At 36.9% G+C, this 12,187-nt stretch overlaps 1 protein-coding gene across 8 annotated transcripts in view; it reads right to left on the bottom strand.

Annotated features, from left to right (window-relative positions):
* Positions 1-2,288: 2,288 nt before the first annotated feature.
* The window catches only part of SPATA22 (spermatogenesis associated 22), a 69,519-nt gene continuing 59,620 nt past the window's right edge, over positions 2,289-12,187 (bottom strand). For 7 of the 8 annotated variants that reach the window (XM_030923991.1, XM_010382215.2, XM_010382214.1 and 4 more), the window contains 4 exons: positions 11,265-11,607; positions 8,978-9,107; positions 5,530-5,627; positions 2,289-2,621 (listed from right to left, as the gene is read on the bottom strand). In XM_030923991.1, the coding sequence (XP_030779851.1) occupies positions 2,430-2,621; positions 5,530-5,627; positions 8,978-9,107; positions 11,265-11,607 (763 nt within the window). In that variant the 3' untranslated portion in view covers positions 2,289-2,429. The remainder of the gene's footprint in view (positions 2,622-5,529; positions 5,628-8,977; positions 9,108-11,264; positions 11,608-12,187) is intronic. The other variant, XM_010382217.1, reaches the window with a different exon arrangement.

The raw sequence follows: 12,187 nt of genomic DNA, 5'->3' as shown, positions 1-12,187 counted from the left end.
CGTACAGTCCTGCAACAGTGACTGATTACAGCTGCTGATCACACCTTACACCTTACACCTTACAGTGACTGATTACAGTTGCTGATCACACCTTACACCTTACAATGACTGATTACAGCTGCTGATCACACCTTACACCTTACAGTGACTGATTACAGCTGCTGATCACATCTTACACCTTACAGTGACTGATTACAGCTGCTGATCCCTTTGGGGGATCACGAGAATGGAGAGAAGCTCAGGGATGGGTGCTTAATCACTGCCTGCTTAGGGAATGGAGAGCATGCCTGTGAGGTTTGGGCCTACATCTTGAGAAGTGAAGAAAAATGGTTGGAGAAGTCACAGAAGCAAGCAGGGACCAGGCCGTAAATGTCCTAAAATATCTTAAGGGTGTAAGAGTTTAGGTTTTATCCTGTAGACAACAACAAGCCACCAGTGGTCTTCGAATAGAGGACCACTATGGAAAGATGTATGCTTTGGAAATATTTCCAGGTGGCAGAATCTCTCACTATAACCCAACTCCCTGTAAATAGGCCCTAGGAGAGAGAAAAATGGTAACCAACAAGGATCAGACTTCCATGACCCAACCATATACAGATATAGCAAAAGGACAGGAGTAAGAGAAAAGATGAACTCTCCTGGAGCACATTCAATTCTTCCTCAGGCAAATATGGAAAAGTAAATCCACATTTGCAGCCCTTTGAGGTACTTCTAGCTCCTCACCTCTCTAGGAAGACCTTAATAACCAGACACCATCATTATCTCAACCACTCTTCATATGTCATATTACCTCCTCGTACTAGCTTTTCCTTACCCTACAACTGATCACAAGACCACAGCTGACATTTACAACTCCTTCTTCCACAACTATTCCATGTACCCTTTTACATAACTTCAGCTAGATTCAACCCACATTCCTTGTGAGTCTGAATCCTCAGTGTTACTGTTTTTCTTGGGTTGCTATAATAGTGTTCCATTAACTTTTACTAAGTGACAGCCAAAAGAATCCCCTGCATATCAGATATGGTCTTCCCTCTCCTCATTATGCAGAGAAACGCAATTTTCCATTGTTAACTGGGATTGAAGTATCACAGGCAGTACAGTCAACTCCTTTTTTGCCTACTGATTCAGAAACATAAAGAACCAAAATTGCCAAATGGCAGTCTTAACTTTCAGCAGAATGGAAGCACTTCAGAAGGTAAAACATTCCTGAAGCACTTCCATGGAAGCACTTCAGATAAAACATTCCTTCCTTAAGAATTGTATCAGACACTTCTTGTCTACCACTTCAAATCCTCTCAGCCATATTCTCTTATTCCAGCCACGGTGGCAATAACCAATTCTGCGCAGACTTTGACCAGCTTCACATAGATTCAGTCTGACAGTATTACCTCAGGCCTATTCCATCTGCTTCTTGTGCCCTGCCATAAGGTTTCTCTGATTCCATGGAGTAGAAAATCATGGAAAAACAGGCCAATGCTTACACATACATACACAACCAGAAAGTACAAGGGCATTGTTGCCATGTTGGTCAGCCCTTAAATACAGGTGCTGGGAGCTTATGCATATATGCCTTAGTCCCTCCTAGTGGTTGCCAACTCAATAAGCCATCCTAGTAACTGGTATCCCTTCTTCCCTGTTTAACACCCCCTCTATTCCTTACTTCTTCGCATGAGGTAAAATTCTCAAATAAACTACTTACAAATAAGACTTTTTCGAAAGTAAGGTCTGTTAATCAACAGAGCCCAAAACTGTGGGGGTAGGGATAAAAAGTTCCGTGGGTACATTAGTTGCTCTAATAATGAGGAAGTCAGCCCTGCTACCACTCCTTGATTTCCAGACTCGTGAATCATGGTTATGGGAGAAACATGATGATATATGGGTTCCTGGTTCAAAGCACACCAACATTTCTGGTACCCCTAATTTTTGTTACTTTGTGAGCTACTTTGTCTCTATCATTTGCAACAATGCCTGGCACAAAGCAGATTTTCATTAAATATTTGAAGTAATTAAATGAATCCCACAGACTAGCAGTTCCAGAACAATGCTTAATAATAATACTGACAGTGGGCACACTTGTCTTTTTCCCGATAATGCAAACACCTCTAAAATACCTCTAATATTTCCCCCTTAAGCCCAATGTCGGTTTTTGAGCTAACTCAGATGTATTATTATCCCATATTAAATAAGTATCATCTATTCCTGTTATAGTATTTTTATCTAGGATGGTTGTGAATTTTAGCAAATATATCATTTTAATAAAAACATTAAAATTACACTGCAAAAACTCCAAGTTTAAAAGAATTCAAATACTTTAATTCAACAAGTGAAATACAAGAAAACAGTAGCTATAAAACTATGGAGATGGTAAATTAAGTAATAACAGAAAACTGCTATAATTTATGCTATTTAAACTTCCTTTTATCACTTTAAGTTTCATTCATCACATTAATATAATACCGCATCTCAACATCTGCAATTTTGACAAATGCCTGGAATGATTTTTGTTCAGAAACAGATGCCGGTCTGACAGAAACACATTTGAATATGTTATTTTTCTGGTCATAGTTGCCAACACATCTATGAACTCGGCCTCTAATCAGTCTTGGAAGTTCACGATCCTGTTTTTCAAAAAATAAATATCAAAAAATTAGTTATTACTTCATCTGAATTTCAATTTTTTTAATATTTATATTATCAACTAAACACGTGTCATCTCAAAATGCTGTAAAAATTCCTTCACGTGAGGCAGGGCCCCACTGCTAACAAGACAATGATAGTTATTCACCTGGTGCCCTGAAACAGATGAAAGACCCTCAGTTGGTAGGGCTCTTACAAGCTAGCAAGTTGTTGCTCCTTCAAAGACTGAATGACACATGAAATTACCCACTCTTTTATCAGATTTCCAGGGTTCTACTTTCAGTAGGCAGCAGACTGGGTGATTCAAAACAGCTCATCAGATGACAATTAGGACAGCTGGATGAAATGTTTTGTGACGAGTTGATGGGTGCAGCACACCAACATGGCACAAGTATACATACGTAACAAACCTGCACGTTATGCACATGTATCCTAGAACTTAAAGTATAATAATTAAAAAAAAAATCTCCTCGTAAACATCAGAGAGATATCAAGACAGTGAGGAATTACAGAGAACCCCCAGCCCTCATCTAGGATAGTATGGGAGTCTCAGATGAAACCTGATTTAGGGGGTACTTTCTCCCTGAGATGTCTGCAAATTACAGAAAGGCAGTTCAGAGTCAAAGAAACTGAGCAGAGCTTTCACAGACTTGTATAGTTGGGAAACAAAAAAATGGAATCTTAGGCCCCCAAGGAAAAGAGATTCTAGTAACCACCCCCACTCCGACCTGAAGCTTAAGTTGAGACCCAAAAGTGCGATGCCTTTAGAGACAAATCAGAAAAAGATCAGCAATCTCCAAATCTTCTCAATTACGAATAAAATTAAAGCATTCTGAAATTGCTTTCACTAAATAGTCACAAAAAGCACTAATTATAAGGGGAAAGACTAATGATTGATAAAAGGATTATATGAAAATGAAAAACTTCTCTTTATCAAAAGCCATCATTATTAAGTGGGAAAAAGCAAACCATCGATAAGAGAAAACATTTGCAATGCACATAATGGACAGAAAACTGATTCCCAGAATAGTTTTTTTTAATTCCTAGAATCAGTAAGAAAAAGACAAATAAGAAGACAACAGCAAGATGCCTGAACAGACTTTACAAAAAAAGATATCTAAATAGCATATGAAAAGGTACTCAACCTCATTACTCACCAGGGAATTGTAAAGAAATGACATAACACCAAACTGACTCACCAGAATGCTTATAATAAAAAAGATGGACAATACTAAGTGTTGGTAAGAATGCAGAGCAACCACAACTCTCCTACACTGCCTGTGAGTACTTAAATTGACACAATCCTTTGAAAAATGATTTGGCAATAACTAATGTATTTGAATATACACGTGCTCTATGACCCAGCAATTTTACTTCTGGGTATATATCAAACAGAAATACATGCAAATGCATAAGAGACATAGATAAGAATGTTCATAGAACATTATGCATAACAGCCAAAAATCCAGAAACCCAAATGCCCAACAACAGTGAAATAGAAAACTGTGGTATATTCATGCAACACAATGTTATACAAAGCAATATAAATGAGTGAGCTACAGCTACACACAACAATATAGATGAATCTTACAAACATTTTGTCAAATAAAGGAAATCACACATTTAAAAAGACATACTGTGCGATACTGTTTTTATAAAGTTCAAAAGCAGGCAGAATTCATTGGTGACACTGAAAGCCAGGTTAGTGGCTACTTGCAAGGAGAAGACAAGAGGCAGTGAATGGGAAGAAGCACAAAGGTATTTGGGGGTGATGGCAATGTTCTATTTCTTAACCTAGGTGGCATTCGCTTTGTGATACTTCATCAAACTGTACGGCGATGATTTTACACTTTTCTGTACATGACAATAACAAAGGTTTTTTTTAAAAAAATCAGACTAGATAAAAATAATACACATTCAAGATATTACAGGAATTGACAATTTTCTTGATCACCTACTATGTGTCATGCACTGTATATTCATGTTTCATCATTTAATCTCCTTAACAACCTTTCAAAGTAGGAATTTGTCTCCCCATTTTATAGATTTTTTTTAAATCTGAAGTTCAAGTAATTTAAGCTTACTTAAGTCATAAAACTAGAAAATGTTGGAGTAAATGCTGGAATCCAAGTCTGATTTCAGAATTGAGGCCAATGTCAGAATTAAGGTCAAACTTTATAAAGTTTATGTAGCTCTTATGCAGCCTCAATGTGTGTAGGTCTATAGCCTCCTTTGCAAACTCCAGACTTCTTTGTCACCAAGCCTCTTCCTTATATCCCAGCCCACTATGCTTTCCCCCAATTTCAGAACCACTACCCTTACCCCCATCAGTTCCTAACTCTTCACTTTGGTAATTATAACTACTTTCAGTTCCCTGAACACGTGAAGCTCTCTCTTAGCTTCAAGTCTATGCATATGCTGCTCCCTCACCTTAGACTATATCTTTCTTTCCCTCGCCAACATATTTTGGCTTAGTTGATTCTTATTAGCCCTTAAAGATCTAGGATAAGTTACCAACTTCTTTGAAAATCTTTCCCTGATCTGCCCCTTCCTTCTTACCTACTTCTCTAGCACCCTGCACATACCCAGCTCCACTATGCTGTTCACCATACCACAGCATAACATTTCTGTACCATTCTACTTGGGATTACAAACTCTTTGAGAGAAAGAGCCATTTACCGTTTATATTCCACTTTATATCCCTCACACCTGGCACATAGTAGGCTCTTCATATTATACAAATAAACAACTTTCATATCAGAACTAAAACCAAACAAAGTGTTAAAAGTACTAAATTGTTAACAGAATTCCTAGTTCAACTGAATTACAGCCTGTATGTTTATATTCTGTTGACGTAGGCTTTGCAAAGAATACTTTAAAAATACTCACGATTTCATAAAAGACACAAGGCAGAGTATTTTTCCCATCCCTCATAAGAAAAGTCTTCGAATAATATGGGCCAGGTGTAACAGCTGAATCAAGAACAGCTAAGCAATATTGAAATGGGAGAAAAAACAAATGTTGGTAAACTGCAAATAAAATTTAACAAAGAGAAGATGATGTTTAAATAACTATTCATATCAACCTCTCATAGTTCTATTTATACAGTAATAAAGAAGACATTTTAAGAAGAGAAGATATTTCTCAAGCAGTTTTACAGGTAGGAAAACAAAACTTCTGACTCTCTCCAACTTAGGAACAGATTATATGTCAAGCTCATATAATTGACAATAAATGACCACCTGAAACTCTTTCCTTAGAATGTGTAGTATAGAGTGGTTAAATCCCCAGAACAGTCTACAACATTACAATAATAAAATGCACATGTGTAACAAATAAGCATTATAATTTAATGAAAAAAGAAACATTGAATTAGAATCAGGAGTCATGCATTCAAGTCCCAGGTACTTCAACTTACTAATATTTTGTGACTTTCAGCAAACTGGGTTTTTATTTTTTATTATATACGTTTAAGGTATACAGCATATTTTCATATACATACAACATATTTTCATATACATATAGTGAAATCATTTCTACAGCGAGCAAGTTAACATACCCATCACCTTCCATAATTATCCTTTTTGTGTGTGACAAGAGTACCTACAATCTACTCTTAGCAAACTTTTAATATACAATAATTTTAACTACAGACCTCCTCTGTGCATTAAGTCTCTAGACTTATTCATCCTCCATAATTGCAAGTTTGTACCCTTTGACCTACATCTCCCTATTCCCTCAAGTAAATTGTTTAACCACTTTCAAATCTGTTTCTTCACCTATAAAGCGCAAATTGTAATTCATGTTTATCTCAAGAAACTATTATCAAGTGACAGCATTATTCATTTATTTAATAACTATCTACTGAGTACTAGTAGTGGGCATTTGTTATTTTGAGGCTGGCTTCCATTTCTGCTAAAAAGACCCAGATTATCCTTTAGGAAAATTCCATTTTTAGCCATATTACATGGATAGGATTTGTCCCCATCCCCAGATCCAGAAGTGAACTGTGACTGACTTAATCCAATCAGCATATTTTATTGCTCAACTACATAGTTCAGGATTTCTGCAATGGGCATGTCACCCAGTCAGAAATGGTTATACGCAAAGACTCATTTGTTAATTTTTAGGAAAGAGCAATCAGAAGAAAAATCTAAGAATATGACAGTGTGGTATAAGAATGTAGAGTCTACAGAAATTTAATAATCAACTTGCTACCATAAGGGGAGAGTCAGAAGCTTCTGAAGAGACTATAGTGTGGAGCCTTAAGATGAAGCCAACACTATGACAGGCCAGGATGGAGAGAAATCACTGTGTCATCTCTTGAGCAGCTAGATCAGATCAAGCTGTGCCTGAAGTCAGAAACCTAGCCACTTTTCAGTTGTGTCAATAATTCTCTATTAGTATTTAAAAATCCACTAAAGTTTTTTTTTTTTGTTTTTTTTTTTTTTTTTTTTTTTTTTGCGGGGAGGGGGGCGGTGGTTGCAACTGAAAGGGACTTCCTATATACTGTGCAGTGTGCTAGACACTAAAGTGCAGTAAAATGAAGTATCTACCTTTGATAAGTTTAGAGTCTAGCCTAGGAGCTCAGGATTATCATAGCACTATGAAAGCTCACCATCACATATAAAAGCATGGACCCCCTTCATTTCTTGACAAGAATGTCTATTGGTGTTTATACTGAGTATTGTGATATTCTTAAAAGGATATTCTGGAGTGAACCCGAACAATTCACCAAAGAGAACCTGGGGAAATGAATGGAATTAGCATAACCTGTGCCTTTTAATAGGCACATAGGCACAGGTTATTTTTAATATTTATATTCTGTAAATGAGGTGAGAGCCAAAGGCATCCTTCACACAGGAAAAAGCAATTTAGTGGGAAGTCCAACAGGGTTTAAGATCTTTGAAATAAGATGTTCTACCTCTGACAGTATTCTAGCTCTGACAGAAAACTGACATGAAATAGAATACCATCTGCTATTGCAGTTACATGGCTACTGGTAAGAACTGAACAAAATAAGAGCTAAGTCAAGCTTCAACAGAGAGTAGTAACAGCCATGCCAACCAGCTAAGAGATATGCTTCAAGCAACCTGAGTAGGACTTGATGAAGAATCCCTGAAGTATATGGGGGTTCCAGAGGCCAGAGGCATGGAAAACTCCAAAAAGCCAAAAATGAAAACTGAACAAAACCAGCCCAGCCAACACCTTGATTTTAGCACTGTGATACCGAGTATAGAACGCAGTCAAGTCCACATGGACTTCTGATCCACAAAACTTGAGTTAAGAAGTGGGTGTGGTTTTTAGCTGCTAAGTTTCCCTTACTTTGTTACGCAGCAATTGAAAATGTGGCCAGGCGCGGTGGCTCAAGCCTGTAATCCCAGCACTTTGGGAGGCTGAGACGGGCGGATCACGAGGTCAGGAGTTTGAGACCATCCTGGCTAACACGGTGCGTCTCTACTGAAAAATACAAAAAGCTAGCCGGGCGAGGTGGCTGGCGCCTGTAGTCCCAGCTACTCGGGAGGCTGAGGCAGGAGAATGGCGTAAACCTGGGAGGCGGAGCTTGCAGTGAGCTGAGATCCAGCCACTGCACTCCAGCCCGGGCGACAGAGCAAGACTCCGTCTCAAAAAAAAAAAAAGAAAAAAAAAAAAAGAAAATGAATACAGTGTGCTTTACTCAAAAAGTCTGAGTCTCTACTGAATCCAATGTCACTTTATATAATAAAGTTTCTTCCTTAATGGTAATGAGAGAAACTGGAATCATTTTTAGGTGAAAGTTACACATGTGAAATGAGTGCACTGATGGAAATCTACATCTATATATACACACATTTATATTTACATTTATTTCTATTCATATATATATATATATATATGTAACAGGACAAAAGGAAAAGGAGGAGGCTGTATCAGTTTCCTATTGCTGCTTACAAATTACCACAAACTTAGTGGTTGGCTTAAAACAACACAAAAGCATTATCTTAATAGTTATGGAGGTCAGAAGTCTATAATGAGTCATCAAAGCTGTGTTCCTCTTGGAGGCTCTAGAATAGAATCTACTTCCTTAACTTTTCCAGCTTCTCGAAGACGCCTGCATTCTTTGGCTCATGGCCCCTTCCTCCATCTTCGAAGTCAGCAAGGTAGCATCTTTCAATGCTTTCCTTGTATAAGGGTATTCTATCTACCACAGGGACTATTATTAAAACTTCAGTTCTTTGAATACACTTTAGGGAGTAGCAAAAATCGGACTTTTATTTGGAAGAAAAAGGACTAATCAGACATTAAAACCTGTTGTCCAAAGAGTATTACTCAAGCATTTCTGAAGTATTTTACCTACCCAATACTTCAAAAAGAAGTACAGTTTTCTGTGCATGTTCACGCCAATACTTCATGCTTTCAATAACTGCAGAAATAATTCTTAAAGAATTAGCTTTTTCCTTAAACTGTAACTGAAACAATGAGGTTTCCTTTTGAAAAAATAAGAAACATGGCATTAGAAAAATTTTTTTTCATCATACTCATTTACCTTCTATGTAAAAATTCTAAGTCCTTACAACGGACAAGTGTGTAAAAAGAACTACTGAAAATTTTCGTATAGCTACTTCCCTTAAACAAGGCCATCATTACTATATTACCAGTGGAGAGAAACCAGGGTGCACTTAGAGACAATTAATCAAGAGGAGAATTATTTATATAGGTATTCATTCACTGAATATTTTAAAGCATCATATGCCAGATCCTGTGACAAATATAGGTAAGGCCATTTCTTTCCCTAATGCATTCACACTCTAGGGGCCTCTAGGGAAGGAGCCAGACATATTCATTCATTCATTTGTTTCAAAAGTGTTTACTGGGCACCTACTACATGCCAAACATAGCTATTAAGGAAACATTCATGTACATAACAGTCAAGATACCTGCTCTTTATAAATAAACGTATAACAGAATGTCAGGAAATGTACTTTTTTTAAGGAAAAAACACACAAGGTAAATGGAAAGAAAGAGATGGGGGTTATTATTTTAAGTGAGTTGTTGAATGAGGACAGTGGGAACAGCAAGTATAAAAGCCCTGAGCTGGTAATGTTCTTAGCATTTTTGAAGATCAACTAAGAATACAGTGTGTCAAAATACTAATTTTCAAAGGCAGGGGAACACTTTCCTTTGTGAGGGTGAGGGTTGTGAAGAGCAAATGATGGGATTTTTTTCAAAATACAAGTAGTTTCTTCCCTCCTCCCCCTCCTAACCAAGATTCTAACATGCCTCCTGTTGATGATTATGGCCACAGTAAACCACGGTTACTAAGGTGATTCTGTCATATAATTTTGAGTACAAGGAAACATAAGATTGAGGACCACCGTGAAACATGCTTTATTAATCTTATTTCCAACAAAAAACAAAACTTGGAAAAACAAATTTTACCCCGATGGCTTACTGAAAAGATTGCTTTTTCAGACATATGGGCAGAACAAAAACTAGTAACTGTAAGAAGTTGTTACCATTCCTAGGCTGAAAGGACAAGAGGAGAAAATAAAAGTATCAAGCCCAGGAAAGCTATACTCGTGAAGGGGCTACATCATGCAGTGACACAGCCACTGCTGGTGATGTAACATTTAAGACAGGAGAAAGCGAGAAAACCCAACTTTTCCTCCCACCCTGTGATGTCGTACCAGTGACTCCTACTGGCTGACCTCTAGCAAAAGCCAGGAAGTAAACAATCTCAGGATGATGCACTACATAGGACAATTCAGCCTTCCAGAACACAGAGAAGGGCAGGTGAAGAATCAAGTGGGCCAAGGGGCCAGGGAGCAGAGATGAGGAATAACCAGCACACATAATATATAAATAATATTTACAAAGAACAATTAGAGCACTGAGCATAGAGAGGAAGTACAGTTGAGATACAGGTATAGGGAAGAATATAAATCAAAGCACAGAGTGTATGCTATGTTTAGAGAACTGTGACGAGTCTGAAGTGGCTAGAGCATTGGACAATTAGTAGACTATGAAATATGAGGCTACAAAGGTAAAAGAGGATAAGATCAAAAAGCAAAGGTCATGATAAGTTGATCATAAAGAAAACTATGGCCTGCAGTGCAAATCTAACCTGCCATCTGTGTAAACGTTTGTTGGAGGACAGCCGTGCCCATTCATTTATGTATTGTTTATGGCTGCTTCCAAGCTACAGTGGCAGAGTTGAGTAGTATTGTTGAGTAGCTGTAACAGAGACAGTATGACCCATAAAGCCAAAAATACTATCTGGCCCTTTATAGAAAATACTTGCTGACCTCTGTTGAAAAATACTTAGAATGACATATGAAGAGCCTGGGTAACTTCACAAACAATGGATAAACTGTCATTATCCTTAAAATGAGTGTAAAGTGAAAGTCAGAATTGAGTAGAAAACTCTAAAGTTTTAAAGGAAAAGGAGCAGCCATTCACACCCTCTAAGAAAATATTTCGGAAACTAACCTTCATCCACTTCAATGGAACTTAATATTTATGCTAATCAAGTAATGTATGTCATGGAATTTATTTCAGGTGCTCTTATCTCTGTAATTTTCTAAATATTTACCTCATATTTTTTAAAACGTAAATAAGTCATTAATTGATATTTAAACATTTACCTTCAGAGTGTTGTCTTCTGGAATATCATCCAACATTTGTTTCTTATATTGATTTTGTTGAAAATTGGGCTTAAATGTCTGCAATGCACTGTTTTTGTCTACCCCTCTCATTGTGGAGCCAGATATTTTTGATGAAGGTGTTTGTCTGAGTAGCTCAGTTTCTTTGTTGCGAGGTAAGTTAGGAGGTTCGGGTATTCCCAATTGTTTTTGTTGTTGAGCTCCCGAACTCATTGGACAAGAATTTTTTCCATCATTTGCCACTAAGTTTGTTCGTTTACATTGAGGCTTAAAATCACTTTTATTCCAAGTTTTCAAGCTGGTATTTTTGTTGTCATCTCTGTAGCTGTAATAGTGCCAAAAAAAAAAAAAGAAAAAAAAAGCATTTGTTTCTATATGGTTTCTTAATTACAAGAAAAACTGATAATGAAAAATTCATTTATATAGCAATTTATGATTTAGAAAGCACTTCATTACTAACTACTTAGAAATTCCAAATACATCACAACAACCCTACAATGTATTATTACCCTCTTTCCAGATGAGAAGACTGATCCTTAATGAGGAATTATCTTGTCCAAAGTCATACAGGAAATTACCCACAAGTCTAGAACCCAGGAAATACAAGATCTCCCAACTCAGAGTCTAGTACTACAAAGTATATTTTTAAATGATAGCATCCTTCATATGATAGTAGTTGTATCCAAGTGGTAAGATTTTGAAGGCATTTGCATGCTTCTTTATATATTCAATTTAAAAATTTTCTACAAAGTAAAATTTTAAGAAGTTAAACTGTGGCTTGGCAATGATTTTAAATCACAAGGAGAATACATATAAGCAGGATAGATAGCTATTAATATTTGATTAGAAATTTTGTGGCTTTAATGCATACCTTAAAAGCCCTACAATGAATTGGTACAGCATTT

The sequence above is a fragment of the Rhinopithecus roxellana genome, chromosome 19 (genome assembly GCF_007565055.1).
Source record: "Rhinopithecus roxellana isolate Shanxi Qingling chromosome 19, ASM756505v1, whole genome shotgun sequence".
Taxonomy (NCBI): Eukaryota; Metazoa; Chordata; class Mammalia; order Primates; family Cercopithecidae; genus Rhinopithecus; species Rhinopithecus roxellana.
Note: the sequence above shows the minus strand (reverse complement) of the source record. Positions and strands in the feature narration are given on the sequence as shown.